The sequence below is a fragment of the Aphis gossypii genome, chromosome 2 (genome assembly GCF_020184175.1).
Source record: "Aphis gossypii isolate Hap1 chromosome 2, ASM2018417v2, whole genome shotgun sequence".
NCBI lineage: Eukaryota > Metazoa > Arthropoda > Insecta > Hemiptera > Aphididae > Aphis > Aphis gossypii.
Window position 1 is genome coordinate 78,793,836 of NC_065531.1, and position 22,666 is coordinate 78,816,501.

Genomic DNA, 22,666 nt, shown 5'->3' on the forward strand with positions numbered 1-22,666 from the left:
GTTTTGTAAGCGAAAACACGGTGAATCCAAATACTAAGCAAAACCTCGATATATCACATGAAAAATAATGGAGTTACCGTGTTTTGGCTGATGTTTATACGTTGAAAAAAAAAGGTATTGACATATTATCATAAACTTTAATCACATTATATAAATTAAAAATAATGATTATTTGATGTATTATTTTGTAATTTACTAAACTGATATTGTTAAGAATATTAATATGTCTCATGGTCATCACTGTATGTATCCTTATAATTTATAATTGTATGATGTCCATTTTCTCCCTAAAAAACTCAAAAAAGTTGAAATAAAAAGTGTTTAAACAATTCTAGATGTAAAATTAGATAAATCAGCACAAGTTTTTGATCAATTTTTGTATAAACTATAAACGTTATTTTTAGGCTTGGTTTACTTTTAAAAACTTTATTTTGCTGTTTATCAATATTCGTGTTGATTGGAGTTATCCTATTTTCAGTTAGCGTGGTAAAATAGTCAAGTCAATAGTTGATAATACGAATTATCGAGAAACAATTTTAATTTTAAATATTAAATTATCTATATTTTACTTAAATTGTTATCAAAATTTACTGAGCTTAACAGAATGGAAACTCCCGTGAAGGACCCTAGAGTTATCATTTTGTTGAACAAATGTTGCTATTAATAAACACATACAATTTCAAAAGCTTAAATTAAATAAAATGTTTTAAATAATATGAAAAATAATATAATTAATAATTACTATTTAAGTATTTAAACAACATAATACGCAGTTTTAAATTTTAATTGAAAAAAGCTTCGCACGTGCTTGTGTACACGGTTAAGTTTTCAAAATATTTAGCTTATTTTAAGACTATATATACAGGCATTTGAAATATTATGATTTATTATATAAGCACATTTTTTTTATTAGCTTTTAAAGTTCAAATATTGACAAAATTTGCCAAAACCATGAATATTTGCAAATTATTTTGTAGTTAAAAATTAAAAAAAAATTTTTTTTAAGTAGCTAAGAATTAAAAATTTAATACAAGATTTTCTATAAATTGTGCTTATTGATTTTATTATTTTCAAGTTTAAGTTATGACCTTTTTGAAACTACATTTCAAAATGATCATAATTCATAACTTAAAAATAATAATATCAATAAAAGGCTAAGTGGGGGCCGTTAATTTTAAATCTTATACTAGATCAATTAACTCTAATATCAAAACTAATAGCACACTATTGAAACGGGTGATCTACTTTTCCGCCAAAATCGACCTTTCCGTTTACCGCCAAGTCCGTTTACCGCCAATACAAAAATATATATTTCCTTTTACCGCCACCACAAATTTCAGTTTCTATATTTTGGTAACCCCTTGGTAATGATTTTTAAAATAACAAAAATAATCAATTTTTAATTAATATATGATTTTACAAAAAAAACATTCAAGTGATACTTATAATTAAATTATATAGAATATTGTATAATATATTACAAAAAGTCAATATTACGACGTAAAATAGTAAAATAAAATATCACAGTCAAACATTTATACTATTTATTTATTTCTTATAGTTATACGCAATTGATTTTACAAATATATATCGACATATTTCTCCTCTTTCATACTTGTCAATTAAATTCTGGTTTTTTATTTGTCTTCTTAAAATTTGTTGAGTTCTACGTGTGTATTAGACGGAGACAACACTTGTGGGTACGACGGCGGATCAGGGGACGTTATATTACGATATTTTCGTTGTGTACGCTAAAGGTCTTAAAAGTACTTGAACATTTTTGTTGATAAGGTTTATGTTTAACCCATCTATAGTATCATCAATCAATATGATTGAAGTATTAAATACATGGTTATGGCATGTACACCTTCATTAGAAAATAAGCACTTTATGTCAACATAACAGAGAGAGAAACGATAATTATTTCTCCCTTGCACAGAAGTTTCTGAGTTATAAAAACCAATATTTAAGCAACAGAGTAAAAAGATGTATATTATTTTATTTTATTGTTGTTATTATAATGATGTTAATATTTACATTTATAAAAAACCGCAGAAATTTAACTTATAATGATTCCATTTTTTCCATCTTATATTCTGATGCAAAGAGCCCAGGCCAACAATAGACAAAATTATATAGACAGCACCAATAGTGGGCCTTCAGTTCTGTAGTCGTATAAAAAAAATAATTACCTATACCTATATGATATATCTTTGTCTAGAATTTGTTTATTCTTAAAAACATATTCATTCGATTGAGGACAATTTGCTTTTCAAAAAATGTTTTATAGTATTTATTTTTTTTTCACCATTTAGATTATAAATTATAACTAAATACTGGATTTATGTGCTTTACGTATTGTTAACGAGTCTGTAATCTTATGAGAGTAAAAAATTTAGGACGATTAGTACAGTTCTGAATTCGAAGGGAAAAATTTTTTATGCATATTTTTTAGAATATTTCATGGGTTAGAGAATATTTAACTATATTTATAATATTTTGTAAATTGCGGGAAAAATTATTAATTTATTATAAAATTTAAAATTACGATACTGAACATTTTTTTTTGAACATTTGCAATTTTGATAAAAAGAAAAAAACACAAGAATATTGTTTAAGTATATGTTTTAATATTATATTATTATATTTATATTATATTTTTACTCTTACTTTTATCAAGTGCAATATTATTCCATTTTAATACGCAAGTGTAATAGTACCTAATACTTAAGTAACTAATTAAAGAATGTTGTAAAAAAAAGTTTTTAATTAAACCGTATTTTATGACTATAACCTATTGATTATTTTGGCATATTTATTGAATTTTCAAAAGAATTTTATGAGAACATTTGAAGGTTTTTTTTAGTGAAAATTAGCATCACATTCTAGGTGTTTTGAGAGAATATAAACCCAGTCTTTTATTATTATAATAATAAAAAAACAGTACATTTCTTATGCTTTATATTCTAGTTATTCTATTATACGCCAACCGACGTTACTATCGGCCAACGCGGATTCTGACGGATCGAATCCGAATAATTAATAATACTAATAATATTTATACATATATGTATATTATATATTCATTAATAATTCTAAACGTACTTATCGAAGTTTCCATATACCTAATAGGTTATTATCTTAAATCATATTATACTATGGATGGAGCAACGGCATATTATTTTGTTGCCGACTATAGTTGACTATTATATTATAGTCTCCGAATTAGGCGATCGATATGCGCATGCAACTCCTCGCATAATTATCCATAGGTTACGAGCAGACTCGGAGGAGTTGAATAAAATTAGTATAATAATATGATCTAAGGTTATTATATGTATATAGGTTATTATTATAGACTATTCCTAGAAAGACACTAAATATAATATGGGTATGCTAAGCCACCATTTTGCGACTCATTTATCACATGTTATAATATTATGGAACAACGAAGTTGCCGCGTTTATTTTATCATTGATAAACGAGTAGCAAAATGGCGGTCCAGCACACCCACATTATATTTAATGCCTTACTGTTGCCTTAGCATACCTCTAATTGTCTATTTGTCTGTAGTGCCCTATTCCTATATAGCAGGGGTGGCCAGCGAGAAGAGACTCGCGAGCCACCAAATGTATTAAAAAATATGGAAGAGCCAAAATAAATGTAGAAAAAAAAAAGATCATATTATTATATAATACATAAATTCATATTAAAAAAAATTTTTTATAAAAATTTCAGGTACGATAAGATGGGAGCCGCAGGTGGCTCGCCCAGACGCGGTTTGGCCACCCCTGCTATATAGTAGTATAGTACCGAGCGGAGCCGCGGCGGCCGGCGAGCACGATTTAAGACATCTTAAATCCTGGTACCGGGGACATGATGTTTATGGTAGGCAGTCCAGTCATGTTACGTATATCAGGTTGGTACCACCTTTTCTTCCCTTTAATCTAACACACTGTCATTCTGAAAATCTACCACCACCATCGACTTTTTCTTGTTCTCGAACACTCAAAGACGCTGTTACTTGTTTATCGTTTGTTAGTTCGACTCGTCACTTGTCTGTTGCACGGTGTACTTGACTCTCAGTCGTTTCAAAAGACAAACAGCAAAATACCGCGTTGCCGGATTGCCGCTTTAGCCCGCCATCGTTTTTCCAGTGGTCGGTCCAGGCCATAGTTTTCAATTTTCATTGATCTCGTTTCTTTGTCGAAACTTACCGACGCCGTACTTCGATTTTCGATTGTTACATTTTCAATCTCAAGTCTCCAACATGAATCCTAGGTGAGTATCGACTTGTATGTTATGCACATGGACGGGTGACTAACATGTCGTCAACTGATGTTTACCTGCCGTTTTCATTGTTTGTACACATTTTTTCCACATCGATCTATTATTTTTTGACGAAATAAACTATTAATCGTAACTTCTCCCGTAGAAGATACCATTTGTTGTTTATTCTAGGTTATGTCATCATCGCCGTTGAAGAAATATAATTAAGTGTATACCTAAAAAGTTACCTAAACTATTTCAGATCTATGATGGATAAATTATCGGTGGTACAATATTTTGATCTAGAACCGCTGGACGGTGTTAACTTAGTGTTAAGTGTTATGTCTCTCCTGAGTTGTAGTCTAAGGACTAAAAAGGCTGCTTTATATTAAATATTACTTGCCGTTGCCAACCTGTTTACGCGCGTCCATTGTTTCGTTGCCGCCCGCTTACAACGGTTTTTGAATCGATTTTACTTGCGCTCGTTTTTGTTAGTGTATACTTTCTACTTAGATTAATTGGCACACTAATGATCGTCCGTATCGATTTTGATTATATAAGATGAGCAAGCCATAATAAAAATAATTTTTTTTTAGAGGAAACTGTTGCGACTTATATTTCAAACGGCGAGTTCCAAGTATGTCGGAATGAATTTCCTACTGATCTTCTACAGCTCTTCTACAGCTAGTTAAATAGATTTCTATTTATATAATATATGTATAGTAAAGTCTCGTTAATCTAATCGGGCTTGAAAATTATCACCTTACTTATTTACACCCGCGTTTGGAAGTTTGCGGTACAAAGCATTTAACAGCATATTATAAGAACTACCGTTTTAAAAATATATATATAAATCAATACTTTAAATTAATAGGTACATATTGTGTTATGTGTGTATTAACTTGTTATAATATATACATAATTATAATCTTGATAAAATTAATTCAGTACCTATGTATAGATTAAAATAAATATAAATTTAAAAATTTTAATTACATAAAATTAAGTTTTTTTTAACTCATAGGTAATCTAAATGACCTCTCCCCAATTTCGTTTGGGTTAACCGAGACCTTACTGTATTACACATAACGCAATTATGCACACATTCGTTTTCATGTTTTCCCATTTGTAGTGTAGTGTGTGTTGCCAGCTTTGTATACTCTAAATACAGTTGGGACAGAAATAATTGGGGGTTCCTGTCAATTTGACTAACTCATTCTTACAATAAGTAGATTAAGTATTTATTTTGTTCTACTAATTAACAATTTTCATTTAATGATTTTAATCGTTGTTTTATGCCTAAATATTTAACATTGGTTACTTAAAGGGGTTAATCAATAATCAAATGAACAACATTTCATCTATAATATAAATTGTATCATACATTAATTATCTTATTTTAAAATATTAAGAAGATTAACTTGTTATTATTATTTAATATTTTATTTTATCTTTTCTAATGTTAGTTCTGTAATCATTTGTGCTTATTTTAAATCACTTTACAGATTTTATAATTTCTAGTTAAAACAAAAAAAATTATTGTTAGTATTTAATTAACAAAGTTCCTATGGTTTATATTTTTTTATACATGTATTAAAGTTGTTTTTAATATTTAATAAAATAAGAAAAATTATGTATGATTTCATTTTTGGAATAATGCTTTTAAAGATTACTTATGTATTAAAACTAAATACACTTGTTGGTGTCATTTGTTGCAAACTTATTTATAATTAACGATAAATCAATTTTGATGTATTGTTAATATATTAATGTTTTTTTATTTCAGATCCAAAGAAAGTGTACCACGTGTTGATTCTAATTCTGAAACCGAAGAACAGGAGGAGGAATACTCAGTTGAGAAGATCTTAGATAAACGCACCAGGAATGGAAAAGTGGAGTATTTCCTTAAGTGGAATGGCTACAGTGATGCAGACAACACATGGGAACCTGAAGAAAATCTCGATTGCGAAGAGCTTATCAAGGATTTTGAAGAAAAACTTAAACAAGAGAAGAAGAAAACTCAACCTGAGCGTGGCCGAAAGCGTACGTTATCCAATTCAACTGTTACTAGTTGTGCTTCTTCAGATGCCGGGCCATCCAAAGGTAGTAGGAAGAATTCTCCTCCCCAAAAAAAGGTAGAGAAGTCTGATAAATTGGACAAGTCAGATAAGTCGGACAAATCAGATGAGATGGAAGATAGTGCAACTGTTGATGGAGAACAAAACGGTGTGTCAGACGATCCGCCAAATCATGTTGAGGAAAACGGCCCTCCCCCTGAAAAAGTGGCTGAAAAAATTATTGGCGCCACCGATTCTAGCGGACAGCTTATGTTCCTGTTAAAATGGCAAGGAATAGAAGAAGCTGATTTAATCCCGGCTAAAGATGCTAATTTAATGTGCCCACAAATCGTTATCAAGTTTTATGAAGAAAGACTTACATGGCATGCTCCTGAAAACAAAAACGGTGTTTAACTGATGATGACAAGTGTTTATGAAGGGTTAACTATTATTTTATATTAAATCCTATTGTATAATATGTCTTCAATTATTTTATTTTATTATTACATGTGGCAGGATATGCCTTACAGTTTAAAGTTATTAGTTCATCAATTATTAAATATTTAACTGTTAGTAACTAAGTACTTTCATTAAATGGTATTTTTTTTTTTTTTTTATTTCAATGATACAGTTTCATAATAGTATTTTCAAAATTGTTTATATTTCATTTTATGTTATTAAATAACTTATTAGTTTTGAAAATTTTCATTATTTAATCATTAAAGTTATGATGTACCAGTTAAAAATTATATCATAAATACCAAAATAAGTAAACTTAAGTTTATCTAGTTAGGTATTTATATGTTTTAACGTTGGGTTTTAACATTTAATACTTCTTTATTTTATTAATTAAAACATTTATTCACCGAATTTAATTTTTTATTACAGACAATTAGTATCATTTAAAACCATCTATTTGATTTGAGTGTTGTGTTAGGTATTTAATTTTTTTTTATATTTTTATTTTTTATTACCAAGTTTAACAATTCTATATAATTAATTTTGCTCATGCAAATTTTAATTATGTGTAATTAATATAAATTATGCTGCTTCTAAAAATGTATTTTATTAATATGAGTATCTGAGGTTATTAAGTCTTTAAAATTATTTTCTGGAAGACCAATTGATAATTATAAAAATCCTTTGAAATAAGTTACATTTATAATATATCCTTTATTTTATGTTAACTTAAAATTTTAATTTTTAAATTTAATACTATGCATGTAAACATGTAGTTTTCTTCCTTTAACTTGATGAAAATCATTAAAGTATTTGATTTAAGCTATTTGCGTACATGTTTAACTTAATGATAAAACTTAAAAGTAATTAAGATAATAAATGAAATTGTTCTATTTTAATTTTTAAGAGATGTTTTTTCAATTTATTTTTGTTATGAATAAAAGGCTTAATTTTTCTTAACGCCTGTTTTAATAGAATAATAGATCAACTTACCTTTTGAAGTAAATTTTAGTGGGGTTGATTTGAAATTTGAACAGTATTACCACAAAATTATAATTTTTAAGTATAGAAGGAAAATTCATTATACCAATTTGGTGGTTTGTTGAAGCCTAATGATTGGACATACAATTGCTTAATGTAAAGAACAGAAATAAAATAAAATAAAAAAAACTACAGTTCATTGTTTATTCATGGTAATATTTTTTAATTTTTTTTTACAAAATAATGTATATTATATTATGGAATGTATAGATAAAATTTGTTAGTAGAGTTAGTAATACATACGTTTCAATAATTATTTATTAGTATACTTGTGAAGTTAAGCATAATTCAATTTTTAAATTATGTAAGTAGTACTAGTAGGAACTTAACTTAAAAATTCATTGAAAATAAACTGCATATTAATACTAAAATTTGTTTGGCACAAATCTAAAAAAATTTATATACCTTTTAAAAATAATACTTTCAAGATATTTTGAGCAAAATTAAAAATTAAATTGAATTACAATGACAAAATTCCCCCGAAAAGAGATCTAAGTATGGTAAATTTAATAAAGAAACTTTACAGATATGACAAAAGAGTGGTTATTTTGGGTCACTGCTTAATGTTTCTTTGAAAATGTTAAAATAAAAAGGATAGATAACGCAAGAAATATTTTAAAAAGGATAAAGCTACCAAACGGTAAAAATAAAAGTTTGATATCATAACTGTGCGTTTAAATTGTAGGCAATTTGGTTATGGTTATAAACATGTAGTTCACAAGATAGTTCAAGATAAAATACATATTAATACATTTCATATGTATTATTAGTTGTTAAAAAAAAATCTAGGTGACTATGATCTAATCTAATTATATGTGAGTATGTGATGTTAAAATAGGGCGTTAATGATACATAGTTATGAAAATAACCAATCAAACTTAATCAAGAACCTAAAAAATCAGAGGAATAGACTCAATATGCATGTTCACTTAATGTTACACTAAAGAGTAAGACTACAATCTTCTTATCACTATTTTAGGTATGAAAAAATATTGATTAGGCTTAAAAACCTCTTTTAAAAAAAGTATATATATTTATTAATTTTGTCTGTTTATGTCTTAAGATGAATTCCATCTAGTGCCACTTGCCTTTTTGTGCAAATATGTCAGCACGTAGATTTTGAGCAAAGCATATGCCTAAAATCTGAAATTAAAAAAAATATATTAGCTTAAAAATGAATTCAAAAATAAGAATGCTATACATTGGACTGATAATAAATTAAAAACATGCACAAACTTGATAATTTATTTTTTTTTTTTGTATCAAATATAGGCACTGCATTCAAATCTTGCAAACTAATTTTTAATAAAATTGATAAAAAAAAAAAGAGGCAAGAGATTTTAAGGTAATTAATGTATAAATAAGTTATAAGTTAATACAAAATATAATGATTAGCCATTAGCAACTACTAGAAAATTGATTGACAAAAATTTAGTCAAATTTATAAAGGGTATAATACTATATTTATCTTTAACTCAAGTTAAAGAATATAATTATTACAATAATTTTTAGTTGCAGTTGAAGTTTTTATTTTTGTGACATTTTCAAGTAAACTAAAACTATACATCCTTATTTTAATTTTCATAAAATTATTAAAATCTAATAAAATAATACTTCCTAATTGTTTAAGCTTACTTTTTAATTCAATTTTACAATATTTTTTAATAACAAAAAAGCATTAAAGTGAAATTTTAATTGTCAGTGGTGTTGAGTGTTGACTAAGACTAAATTATTTAGTATATTTACTACTTAATTAGTACCATGTAGAAATTATTTTATACTCATAAGGAAATAAAATATTAATTTAAAAATGACTATTAAGTGAATAACCATCTTTGTCTTACCTAATTTATCTCCAGTTATTCATAATATATATTGTTAAAGGACTGAAACAATTTTAATTAATCTAACTCACCTTACAAAATGCTGAGATAAGACATACAGTAGCTATAAAAAGCATGTTTCTTTCTAGCCATTCTTCTCCAGATTGTAAACATCCTTTTTCATTAATGATGAGGTCCACTCGTTTTCCGACATCGTCGGTCTAAATACAATTACACACAAGCATTGTAAAAGAAAAAAAAAATACTACTAAAAATGCAATACAAAACATGATGCACGCAAAAATACATAATAAATATACCATACAACCAAATACCGAAAAACAGAGTACATGCCTAGTTAGCAAGAAATACCTAATACCTGTAATATGGTGACAGTCATAACTGTTGTTAAAACTCCAATAAAATTATCCTCAACCCATTCCTCAGCAGCCCGCATGCAACCTCTTTCATATATATTTCTTTCACCTGTTTGCGTTGGTAAATTTAAGCTAGTCCATTTTTCAGCGTACTATAATCGTTACAATATGACAGATGTTAATTGTTAATAGTTGTTATTAAAAGCTTTTATTTAATTATATTAGATCAGTGGCGCCGGTGCTTAAACAATACCCACAATTTATCAAAAAGGGTTAAAGAGTTATTTAGATCAGCGTTTCCCAAAGTATGTTCTGCAGAACCTTAGGGTTCCGTGGGACAATGTCAAAGGTTCTGCCAGATGTATGTGATTTCTGATTATTGAGAAAATTATTTTATATTATATTGGAAAAAATATTATTAAAATGTTGATTGAAAATTGTTTTTTTTTTTTTAAATTAGAGTTGAGTAGTAATTAAAGACATAGGGGTTCCGTAAAACATAAACTAATTTTTAAGTGTAGCATGATCGTAGATGTTTGGTAATCGCTGACTTAGATAATATACTTATTACCAAGGTTTGAATTTTATAGCACTAAAAATTATTAGAATATGCTTTAAAAACACAATAAATAGCAAAAATGAAAATTTATTTTGTTCACAAATAAAAAAAACTTGTATCTATCAATTAATACATTAAATTTTTTAAAAACAATTGTAAATAATAAAAAATAAAAGAAATAAAAACTTTCTATTATAAACTTATTTTTTTTAATATTAGGTAATACTATTCGAATTTGTTGATTCATTAAACTATAAAATATAAACGCTTTTTGAGTAAGGCAACTATTCAAAATTGTCATATTGTCATGTTTCACACCATAAAATATATATTACTTTTATGAAAACACAAAATAAAAGTTATATTAATACAGCAAATTAGCTGAAAATGACACCAAAACTTAAAAATAGCACTAAAAGCTAAAAATCTTTAAAATATGCAAAACATAGCAAAATAAAATTTCATATTTGAAGTCTGGTGAACAAAACAATTTTATAGTTACTGTGCTATTTTATCTGTATTCAATAAAAAATTAACCAATGCTATAAAATCCAAGCCCTGCTTAATACTTAGTTACCTAACCAAGGACTCCCTTGTAATCTTTCCAATTTTAATTGATAGTAGCTGCTGGGAATATACAATAATTATTTATTATTTACAATTCTTATATCATATTTATTTATTTTTATTGTTAAAATTATGGATCTATGGTAGTGGTGGGTCGTTCATGAATGAATCGTTCCTTTGGAATGAGTCCTGAGAGGAACGAATCGGAACGATTCCACCTACTCGTTCCTTTTAGGTGCAATAAGTTCAAAATCAAATTGATCCATATTCATATCACATACCGATTACACCGGAATACCGAATTGAGACCACAGATGTATAAAATATCTGTGATTGAGACCGACAAGATGCGCGCGTGAATTGTGAATCGGTTCGTATAATACGAGTGGCTGAAACCAACAGTCCTTAGTAGTTTGGTTCGGTATCGGTACTAGTTAAATAATAATATTAAAAACGAACGATGGAACTAGGAATCGTTCCTTTTGTGGAACTGGAACGAAAAATCCCATCACTAATCTACGGCATGAATTATTTATTATCTTAATTCATGATCTACATTCTACAGCCAAGCTCCATTGCCCCAAAGTTGGTCTCCTACTTTTAAAATGTACTTTATATTTGAAATAGATAAATTAAGTGAACGGCACCACTGTTTAAATAATATGTTTTGTTAAAACTTTATGAATTGAGTATATTAATTTTAGGATTCATATAAATCAGCATTGTTTTAACTTAATCTAAGTCAGGTGCAGATACAAGAATTTATGGGAGCAATTACCCCTTGAATTTCCTAAAATAATTTAATTATATATTATTATAACATTTACTTTAATGGGGTGCCATTACTGGGTGACTTACCCCTTCCGACATTCAAATCTAATCCAATTTACTTATTGTATAACATGTAAATACAGATTTTAAATATATTACATTTTGTTTCAATAATAATAATAATAATAAAAAACATTAACTTCAAACAATAATAAAAAATTAAATAATTGAGTTTTAAGCAAATACCTTGGATCCACACCTGATATGAGTATGTATAAAAATGTTTATACTTACGAATCCTTCTTTCCTCACATCATACCCACATTGTTTGTTTTCTACTATTTCCTATAAATAATTTTAAAATTGTTGAATACGAGCATAGACTCTACTACTCTAGTTAACATTGATAAAATTATAAATAATAGCTTACATTAAGTTTACGTTTACAACAAGAAAAAGGTACTCCACATGCTTCTCGGCTGCCAACCTTTTGTGAAGAGCAGTTAAAATAATTGTTTAAATCCCAATCTTCAGGACCTTTGATTCCACAGCATTGTAACTTAAATTTAAAAACAATATTTATATTAATTAATAATGATAAATAATTTATATGGATAATATAAATGTATAAAACAATATAAGATACCCAGTCTTCTTGTATCCAATCGATAAGATTTTGCTGATCTGGGTCTTCCCTATAATGAACAATGAATGTTTGAAGTCCTTCAGTGGCTTGTGATTTAATCTATTATTTATAGTTTGTTAATACAATATTTTTAAATATTTACTTAAAAGTTTATTTATTATTAAAGAAAGAGGTAAACTTACAGAATCTTTAAATACAAATGTTAATACTCCTGCAGTTAGCTCAAGTATTAAAATTACAGCTAAGAGAACTGCATACTAAAATAAAATGTATATTATATTTATAAATAATTAAAAACAAAATATGAATATGCATTCATTAATACAATAATTTATATTTTATAATACTTACACTTCCAAGTAAACATGTGTTTTCACGCAATGCTCCAATGCAACCGGTGAAACCTATTATAAAAGTTATTCCACCTAAAAAAATTCAAAATATTGTACAAAATCTGAATTCCTTTGTGATAAATGTATAACTTACCAATTAAAATTAAAGCAAAAGCTGGATCTAGTGCTAAATGTGTGAGTTTACTTAGATTATTAAATGCATTTTTCTCCGTCCATGCCCAAACACCCACTGCCATCACAGATAAACCAAACATCTAAAATTATAAAGTTAAAAAATTGAAAAAAGAGTTAAAGAAAAGTGTTTTTTGTTTAATCTTACCCAAAATAACACGTTAAAACTGAATATGATGTACTTTAGGCAACAACTAACTTCGCTAACTTCTTCTCGTCTATATTTCTGTTGAACAGCCATATCGAACTACTTCGACTAGATTATGAGGATATAAAAAAACTACTACTGAAACAAACATAATATATTATACCAGTTAATATAATGCAAATATACAACAATAGATGTGAACATTTTTTAAATTTATTATTTACCGAAAATGTTTTGTCTATTAACTTGTAGGTTAAAAATTCATTAGCAATCAAACAAAATGAATTGCAAGGTGATCAGGTTTAAAGTTGACGAATAATTCATTTTAGTAAGTATTTATAAATATTTATTGAAATTAATGAACAATTAACTTAAGTTTTAAAAGAGTTTAGAAAAAAGTTATTGGACTCATACATAACGATTTGATAGTTGGCCACGAGTTATAACTAAAATAAAACAGTTAGCACTGGATAGCGGATCACCGAATGGACGCAATATTAACTATCAAGCTCTAAAGCAAGTTGAGAGCTCTCAACTTGCTGTGCAGTAAGCTTGAGAGTTGACTTTTTATTTTTTTTTTTTTAATATGATAAGAACAATATAATATTGTTATTGTGATTGTATTTATGAGGTCGAAACCAGTGCAATCATGTGCTGCATTTATTCGATACGTAATATTGGCGAACTGGAAAATGACGTGATAACCACCACGCACGATCACTGAGATAGATAAGAATACCTCTGCGATAATACAATTTAAATACATCATGTTTACTGATAGTGTTTCGTAAACACGTGCTTCGGTTTTCAATACTCGTATGCGACGTGCGTTTAAACGATTTTGCATAATTAATAAAAAAGTAATATTGTAATTTGTAATAAAATTACTGTGTAACGATTACCGATCTTAAAAGTGCTCACCAGTCACAAACACACAATTTTAAATTCTAAGTCGGTCTTTTCTCCGGTTAAATATAAAAACAATTTTAAAATCACTAATAATAAATATAATTCACGTTTCAAAGTTTTTATTAAGGAACTGCGTAATTTGAAAAAACAACTACATGCATTGCTCGGAGATTTTTTGTTCAAGTTGCTGGTATTTTTCCTTTAAATTACAATAATATGAATTTAAGTTTTAATTATTTTACAACATAATTTGCTGTGTTCACAACTATTTTATGGTTCATAACCTTGTATCTAAAAATTTGTTAGTCAAAACTGGTTGTTAAATATATTCTGGGAATATAATGAACACATACCATTATGATATGATGCAAATATTCCAGTATAATTTTTTAACATCCATATGTATTAACAGATTAATAGTATATGATATTTAAATTTTAGTATCTTACATTGGGAATCCATGAATCTTGTCTATATGAAATCTATTGTGATCAATTTGTATTACAGTTTACTAAGATTGAGATAATCTATTGATTTTTATAGAGATACTACATCTTGGATAAGTTATGCTAATATTTTTAGTTTTTAGACTTAAAAGATTATTTAAATTCATTTCAAGGTCAATACTAGTTTCTAGTATTCTATTAATTTAAATTAGTATCAATTTGAATAAAATGTTTATAATTATCATATTATTACTTAACATTAAATTTTGTAGTTTTGATAGAACTTAAAATTTGTTTTGCTTCTACCTAAATTTATTTTCTTTAGTTTTATAGTATGAAAAATTAGTTTACAAAAATAATGTTTCTGGTGTTTACTGGTTTAATTTAAATATTTATAATATTTATTTTGTATTTTATTTCAGATATCATTGAATTACATTCTTCCGACATGTATCGTCCAAATTGTCAATCAACTTACTCACCAAATGGGCCCAATCAACAATCACAGTCATATCATACTCCTAGACCCTTCCAACAGCAACAATTTGGTCCACGATTTCAATCACCTCCACAACAGTTTACACCACCAGGATCTTTTTATCAACCTTCCCGACAACATCATGACCATTCAATACCTGCATACCAAGTTCCTAATACTGCATTACCTCCACCTTTTTATCAACCTGCTAACCCTAATTTTGATCAAACAACAAAACCACTATATCAACCTCCTGTCCAAAATCAATTACCTGTTCAACATACTGAAATACCTATAAATCATTCTAAATATCCACCTCCATCTGCTGGTCCTTGTTTTAATCAACTGTCTGTACCTCCATATAGAACACCTGGACAAACATATATACCTCCTATTCAAAACTACAACCAACCTCCTCCTATTCAAAATTATAATAACTGTCCGCCGATTCAAAACTACAATCAACCTCCTCCAATCCAAAATTTTAATCATCCAAATACACCACCACCATTTCAGTCTATGAATTTAAATTGCAATCAACCAGTCGGATCTTCATACCAGTCTCCAAACCATGGTATGAGTGCAACACCAAATAATTCATATCAACCTCAAGTACAAAATCCTGAATCGTTGAAACAACCATACAAATTACCAGTAGATCAATGTTATCAACAACAGCAGTCTTCATTTAATTTACCTAGACATGAATTCAATCAAAGGCCTCCTTTTAGGCCACCAGGACAACAAAGATTTCCCTTTAACAAACAAAATCCAAGATATCAGCAATCACAACATGGTAATAGATTTCAATTTCAACCTAGACAGCAATTTCAAAATTATCGCCCCAGAGGAGGACCTCCTCCTAGTTTTAATAACCAGAGTAAAGAAAATTTTGTACCTAAAAAAGAGAAAAATCTAGTAGCATGCGAATTAGGTGATTGTGATTTTATGGGACATGCTAGTGCTGTTAAAGAACATCAAAACATGCATCATCGATTAGGATTGCACAAGAAAGTATTGTACAGTAACAACTCAGATGCTGTTAAAAATTGGATTGAGGAAAGAAAAAAGTGACTATCATAATTTTACTACAAATATTAATCTAGTTGACAAGTTTGTAATTTAAAATATTTGCAGAAAATGGCCAACTAAAGAAAACATCCAAACAAAAGTAGATGTAGAAGATGAAAAAAATAAGAGAGGGGAACGTATAGCAGATGAAGATTTTCAGAGGTTTAATAAAAATAATAAAGCTAATAATTCTGGTAATTAATAAATTATCTTTTATAATAAAGTTGTGTAATTGTTGATTTTTAATTATATAATAATTGCATGTTTTGCTTTTAGGAAATAAACGGTTTAATAATAGAAAACGACCCAGGTTTAATGGTGAATTTAAAGAACCTGTCGAAGAACCAATGAATGGAAACTTAAAACGTTTTGCTGGAATAGTTGGTAATTTATTTTACATTATATTTTGCAATATAATTACAAACCTTGAACAAACAACTAAGACTATATTTTATTCAAATTCAGAAACATAGTTGGCGCCAATTAGTACTCAGGTGCATGATTAAATTATATGTCAGCCATCAGGCTTATAAATGGTTGACTTGGTGGGTAGGAGAAATTTATGTTGCTTGATCTCAACCAGACAAAAACTGGTTGCTGCTGACTGTTTCTTAACTTGATACTTGAATAGAGTATAGACGCATAACTTTATTAATTCTAATCAAGTTGGTTAATTAATAAGCCAAAATAATGACCCAATTCACCACAAGGTAGTAACCCTCTAAATTAATATATAATAAATAATATTTAAGTGATATGAAATATTGTTTTTTTCAATATTATTTTATCACAATATATGAATATTAATTGACAAATTGTAGTTAATATTATTCATTTAATTTTTTTTAAATTTTATCTATGCTTTAAGATAAACATTTTTAGTATTTAACATTTATTTTTTTTAAATTTATATTTTAAATATAATAATGTCAAAATATTTCTCAGTTTTTGATTAGTGGTATTGATTACAATACTAAAATAGTAAAATGTCATAATAAGTTATGTATAGAAGTGTTTTCAAAAGTAATATTTAAACTTGTTCTTAAAAATTGAATTTGAAATCTGTTTATAATTAATAACCTGATTTTTACTTTAGGTTATTGTAAGTTATTAATTATATTTATATGATAGTAATTTTATCTTTATCAATGTGTAGTATATTATTAATTAAATATTGTGATTTATATGGTTTTATTTTATTTTATGTAGGTATCATAAAGGATGAACCGTTAGAAGATATAAATAAACCAGTTGCTTTAAAACTATTAGAGGAATATGATGAATCTAGTGATAATCAAAGTGACGGTGAATCACCTGAGGAAATTCCTATAGTTAAAACATCAGTTTCTCTAGAGAATAAAAATGTATTAGAACAAAATGAGAAACTATGTTCTACATCAGTAGTAGAAACTTCAATAACAGAGAAAAATGTAGAACCTGGTTTTACTTCTACAATAGAAGCTTTAATAACAGAGGAAAATGAAGAACCCAGTTCTACTTCTGTCATAGAAGCTTTAATAACAGAGGAAAATGTAGAACCCAATTCTACTCCAGTTGTAGAAAATTTAATAACAGAAAAAAATGAAAAACCTAGTTCTATTTTAGTAATTAAAAACAAAGAAGTAGATTCCACTTCATTAATTGATCAGAACAGTGAAGCAATTAGTACTGATGTGAAAATTGATGAAAGTTCTAAAATAAATGATAAATGTGAAAAAACCTCTAATGAACGTGGCCAAAAGCGTAAAAACACTTCCAAAAAAGAATCTAAACCAGCCAAAAAAATACCACCAATGAAGACACCGCGAACTGAAGTTGTTGAAAGGAAGGGTGCCCTGTTGGAAGCTGTAAGTTGATATTGTAAGTCTATCATAGGTATTATGTATTAAAAAAATATTTTACTGATTTTTAGTTGATGGGAGATTTAATGCGCAGTGAACGAAACACTATCACTCAATGCATTTGTTACATCAGAAACAATATGAATCGTTTCTGTAAAATTCAAGTCTCTTAAGAATTGGCATTTTGTTTTTCTTTTGAAGAAACATACAAGAATAAAATAATATGTGTATTATTCATTTTATATGCAATATAACCATAGATTTATTTGCATTTAAATGTGCAAATATTTAGCGATAAAATCTACACATACTAACGACTGTATAATAATAATTATGTTTTAATATTTGCTTATTACAACATTTTGACCAAAAACCACTTATCTGGGTGTTATAAAAAGTAAATCCAATAGTATCATAATTACAAAATACTGAATTTTATTGCATTTTATATGATTGATATTAATGTATAGATGTTAAATAAATAAAATATAATGAACAACATTTATAAGTTAAAAAACACCAATAAACAATAAATATAATATATTAACTTTTGGAACTTGGAATACTAAGAATTAGTTTGATCTTGAAATTATTTTATTTTGTAAGTGTATAATTATACAAAAGAATTTATAAAAAAACAAGAAAGTTAAAAGAATTATATGCTGTTAAATTTACTTAAAAATAATAAAGTTTTATACAATTTGAATTTGAATTAATAACTAAATAACAATTATATAAATCAATACATTTTAAGATAACATGTGTATAAATAAAAAAGTTTCCCTTAATACAACTTCCTGGTTTAGATGTTTTCTGGTTGAGGCAGTTAGGACTAGAATGGTGAATTATTTATTAATGTGTATAAATGTACACATTAATTGGTTACAAAATTAACAATTAGTTTTTTTAATTGCTTCATCATTGCAATACACATTTGTTGATAAAAAATCATCAGTTTCATCTTCTATATTAATATTATGTGTTGACATATGAAGTGTTAAATTGTCTCTTCTAGAAAATAGTTTTTTACATACCTCACATTGAAACGGTTTCTCTCCAGTGTGGATTCTTATATGACAATCAAGGCCAGATCGCTGTGAAAACCTTTTTTGACATACATGACAAATGAATGGTTTTTCCCCAGTGTGTGTTCTCATATGTCTTATAAGATATTGTTTCATAGAGAATTGTTTTTCGCAATAATTACAAACAAATTGTTTTTCTCCAGTATGAATTCTAATATGATTACTAAGTATATCTTTACGGCGAAATGATTCATTACAAAGCTCACAATTAAACGGTTTCTCACCAGTGTGAGTTCTAACATGGGATATAAGGTGATGTTTTAACGAAAATAATTTCAGACATATTTCACATTTAAACGGTTTTTCACCAGTGTGTATTCTATAATGAGTATCAAAATGGTACTTTCGGGTGAAAGATTTCTCACAAATTTTACATTTATATTTGTCCATCTTATGATTAGTTATATGAGCATCAAAACGGTATTTATAGAAAAACGATTTCTTACAAATTGTACATGTATAAGGTTGTTTTGTAGTATGACTTCTTATATGAGAATCAAGATTTTGTTTATTAGAAAATAATTGCTGACACATGTGACATTTATATGGTTTTTCTTTAAATTCTACACTGCAGAATGTCTCAAGGCATTTTACATCAGATTGAAATTCTTTAGTGTTATTCAGCATTTCATCATAGGGTTGATATGTTAACATGTTTGATGGAGACATTAGAATTTTTGATTCATCATCACTATTTTCTATGTTTTCATATTTTATATCAATGAGGTCTGTTGTCTCAATACGTTTGTCATTGTCAAACATTTCTAAGTCATGATTTAAATTAGTGTTAATGTTATTCATAATATTGGATTGAGGCTCGATTTGTTGACACAAATGACAGAAGTATTGTTTCTCTCCAGTGTACGTTTTCATAGAAAATTGTTTTTGACATTTTACACATGTTGAAAGTTGTTCTCCTATGTGAGTTCTAACGTGCTTGCTCAGAATATCTTTGCGGGTAAATGATTCATTACACATTTCACAAGTGTAAGGCTTTTCACCTGTATGAGTTCTGATATGAGATAAGAGATGATGTTTCATTGAAAACAATTTCTCACATAGTTCACATTTATATGGTTTTTCACCTGTATGTGTTCTATTATGGATGCTGATATGATATTTACGTGTGAAAGATTTATCACAAATTTTACACTTATATTTTTGTTTTTCAATATTATGACTTTGTATATGAGCATCGTATCGGTATTTGTAATGAAATAATTTTTGGCAAACAGTACATGTATAGGACTGTTTTATGGATGGTTGAATTTTCAGGTGAGTTTTAAGATTTAGTTTATTTAAGGATATTTGTTGACTTTTTTTTAATTTAAGCTTATGTTTCTTTGATTTATTATTACTAACATCTAAATGATCTATTTTCGATTTGTTGCGAGTATCTGTTGGAATATATTTTTGAACACTGGATGAATCTGATAGTATCACTTCATCTTGAGAACTATTTAATTTAATATTTGTTTCATTGAAAAATAAACCATCAACAATAATATTTGATCCAAGTGTAATCTGTTGAATACCGCATGTGTTCATTTTTGAAATTTCTGCACAGGCAAGCATATTTCTTTTATATAACTAGCAACTGAAAATAAAAAAAATGTTTTAACAGCTATTTACATATTTTATTAAAACAAAGACAGACAATAATCAAATATACATAGATCATGTTAATAATAGTAATAAGAAATGACATACCTACATTAAACAATATTAGGATATTAATTTTTTTATTGTCTTATCATACAGTCAATATAATTTAACAATTTAGTATAATATAAGCATAAATTATGTATAGGATTTAAAATAATTTGGGTAGATGGATATAATATTGATTTATTAAAAATTATACATCCTAACTCAGGAGCACTTATGTACTCTATGACAGAAACTACATTCCAGTAGAATATTTAGAGTTTCTTTGAGGGGGGGGGGAAATAAGACTAAAATCAACGATGCCAAACATCCCAATATTTTATAACCTACAGATAAAGTAATAAATCAAAAATACAACTATAAAAATATAAATAAAAGTAAAAAAAGAAGAAAATGGACCATGGGGAGATATATCTCCCTAATCTCCACCCGTAAATACACCACTACTAAATTCATACTTCAAATTATTACTAGGAAATAAAAAAATGAAAAGCAATAAACTATAATCATGATTAGTTTGGAAATTTTAAACTACTAATAAAATTAATTTTTAAATGTAGATTTATGCTGTGAACCTGTAATCTATAAAAGTTACTTTATAGATAGTTAATAGAACTTGTAGTTTTAATAGTTTAAAATACTAAATACGTTCAAAATTATTAATTTATGTAATAAAATACATACTTCCCAAGAAGAACTGATTACAAAGCACTGGTAAAATCAATTAACTGTAATAACTAAAGAAAAGGCAAACTTTTAGTTTACATTAAAGATGTTTATAATCTACAAGATAAACGTATCACATGTATAAAATATGTCTTTATTTTAAAAGCATTGGGTTAAATGGTTTAATGGATTCATTTGCTTCTAAAAATCATACTGTGATCAATGACATTTTATAATAATATCAAACTGTTGATTGGGCAATTCCCTGTTTTTATAATAGTTTATATGTAGGTATTCTAACAATAAAAAACTATTTCAATGAAATATGATAAAATTTGATCAACATAAATGTTGATACTTGATTATGATTTTAGATGTCTGTGTATAGGTTACATATTTTTTTTTCAATAGAAATAGTAAATAGTAATGGAAATTGGTGGTAGTAGACACCGTGAAAATTTAAAACAATCGGACCCAAGGCACTTAAAAAGGGGTAACAATGTTTTGAAACGCTGTGAGGAAAAAGAAGCAGTCATACTAAAAGTCACGTCGATTTCAAATAGGTACCTAAATAATATGATCTATAATAAACAAATAAACGATCACACACAAAATATACAAGACACACGGGTACTTACTCTCAAGTCTCAGCTTAACGTGATTAGATTACCTACAGATATGAGTGTTATTTCTAGCGACGGCATATAGGAAAAATAAAATGGGTAACCAACGGACTCGTGTATGAAATAAATTGGATTCTTTAAGCAAAATCATTTACATTTTAAGAAACAAAACAAACGAAGTCCGTAGTCGTAACCCTGTCGGACGGGTAAAATCGAAACGACTTGCATTGCCGTCGCCGTGAACCGTTCTAGTTTTCACTTTTCAACAGAAGACGGAAAATTTATCGTAGGTAAACACTTGACAGGTATGTTACCCACAATGATCATAATAATAATAATAATAATAATTGACGATATAGCGGTAGCCGCGGGTGGGCTGGTTGGTTGTCTTATGATGGGAAGCGGGTGGATGCCGCTTGTACCGCCGTGTCGGGCGCTAGCTTCATAAGTCTCAACTTACTTTATATTATTATCGTTTATCAGTTCTATATTCTAAGACCATGTTCGTAGTAAACAGTGTTATCACTTGAGATGATATAATTATTATTATGTAAATAAAGTCGTGTTACAACGCCATCTGGGTTTCAACCTGTTTTGTTGGTCCGTCGACTCGTTTTTCCCATAGAGTGTAGATGTGG

The 22,666-nt window shown here is 27.6% G+C and overlaps 4 protein-coding genes across 8 annotated transcripts; 2 read left to right on the plus strand and 2 right to left on the minus strand.

The window, feature by feature from the left end:
* Nucleotides 1–4,013: 4,013 nt before the first annotated feature.
* LOC114121714 (chromobox protein homolog 1-like) lies at nt 4,014–7,028 on the plus strand. The gene is made up of 2 exons (XM_027984158.2): nt 4,014–4,281; nt 6,056–7,028. The coding sequence occupies exons 1-2, from the start codon at nt 4,271–4,273 to the stop codon at nt 6,738–6,740; spliced, it is 696 nt and encodes a 231-aa protein (XP_027839959.1). The 5' UTR covers nt 4,014–4,270; the 3' UTR covers nt 6,741–7,028.
* Nucleotides 7,029–7,965: 937 nt separating this feature from the next.
* On the minus strand, nt 7,966–13,817 carry LOC114121711 (tetraspanin-5). 5 transcript variants are annotated; one of them, XM_027984154.2, is made up of 11 exons: nt 13,466–13,817; nt 13,242–13,376; nt 13,056–13,176; nt 12,921–12,994; nt 12,752–12,826; nt 12,570–12,668; nt 12,354–12,482; nt 12,218–12,268; nt 10,029–10,178; nt 9,742–9,870; nt 7,966–8,969 (listed from the first exon to the last, which is right to left on the minus strand). In XM_027984154.2, the coding sequence occupies exons 2-11, from the start codon at nt 13,332–13,334 to the stop codon at nt 8,901–8,903; spliced, it is 990 nt and encodes a 329-aa protein (XP_027839955.1). In that variant the 5' UTR covers nt 13,335–13,376; nt 13,466–13,817; the 3' UTR covers nt 7,966–8,900. The 5 variants fall into 5 exon arrangements, with proteins under 5 accessions (XP_027839955.1, XP_027839954.1, XP_027839956.1 ...); XM_027984153.2 differs by having other exon boundaries at nt 13,242–13,379; XM_027984155.2 differs by lacking the exon at nt 9,742–9,870 and having other exon boundaries at nt 13,242–13,379.
* Nucleotides 13,818–14,014: 197 nt separating this feature from the next.
* Nucleotides 14,015–18,692, plus strand: LOC114121709 (FMR1-interacting protein NUFIP1-like). Its single transcript, XM_027984151.2, has 6 exons — nt 14,015–14,340; nt 15,019–16,144; nt 16,212–16,339; nt 16,422–16,529; nt 17,355–17,992; nt 18,058–18,692. The coding sequence occupies exons 2-6, from the start codon at nt 15,045–15,047 to the stop codon at nt 18,157–18,159; spliced, it is 2,076 nt and encodes a 691-aa protein (XP_027839952.2). The 5' UTR covers nt 14,015–14,340; nt 15,019–15,044; the 3' UTR covers nt 18,160–18,692.
* Nucleotides 18,311–22,451, minus strand: LOC114121710 (zinc finger and SCAN domain-containing protein 2-like). The gene is made up of 2 exons (XM_027984152.2): nt 22,044–22,451; nt 18,311–20,668 (listed from the first exon to the last, which is right to left on the minus strand). Exon 2 carries the CDS (start codon nt 20,644–20,646, stop codon nt 18,877–18,879), a length of 1,770 nt encoding a protein of 589 aa, XP_027839953.2. The 5' UTR covers nt 20,647–20,668; nt 22,044–22,451; the 3' UTR covers nt 18,311–18,876.
* Between the last annotated feature and the right edge of the window lie 215 nt (nt 22,452–22,666).

Coding starts and splice junctions, on each gene's coding strand:
- LOC114121711 (XM_027984154.2), bottom strand. CDS start 13,334: ATGGCTGTTCAACAGAAATATAGACGAGAAGAAGTTAGCGAAGTTAGT. Junction 12,827..12,920: donor ACACATGTTTACTTGGAAGT/GTAAGTATTATA, acceptor ATTTTATTTTAG/TATGCAGTTCTCTTAGCTGT. Junction 8,970..9,741: donor TTATCTCAGCATTTTGTAAG/GTGAGTTAGATT, acceptor TTTTAATTTCAG/ATTTTAGGCATATGCTTTGC.
- LOC114121709 (XM_027984151.2), top strand. CDS start 15,045: ATGTATCGTCCAAATTGTCAATCAACTTACTCACCAAATGGGCCCAAT. Junction 16,145..16,211: donor TGGATTGAGGAAAGAAAAAA/GTGACTATCATA, acceptor AAATATTTGCAG/AAAATGGCCAACTAAAGAAA. Junction 16,530..17,354: donor ACGTTTTGCTGGAATAGTTG/GTAATTTATTTT, acceptor TATTTTATGTAG/GTATCATAAAGGATGAACCG.
- LOC114121710 (XM_027984152.2), bottom strand. CDS start 20,646: ATGCTTGCCTGTGCAGAAATTTCAAAAATGAACACATGCGGTATTCAA.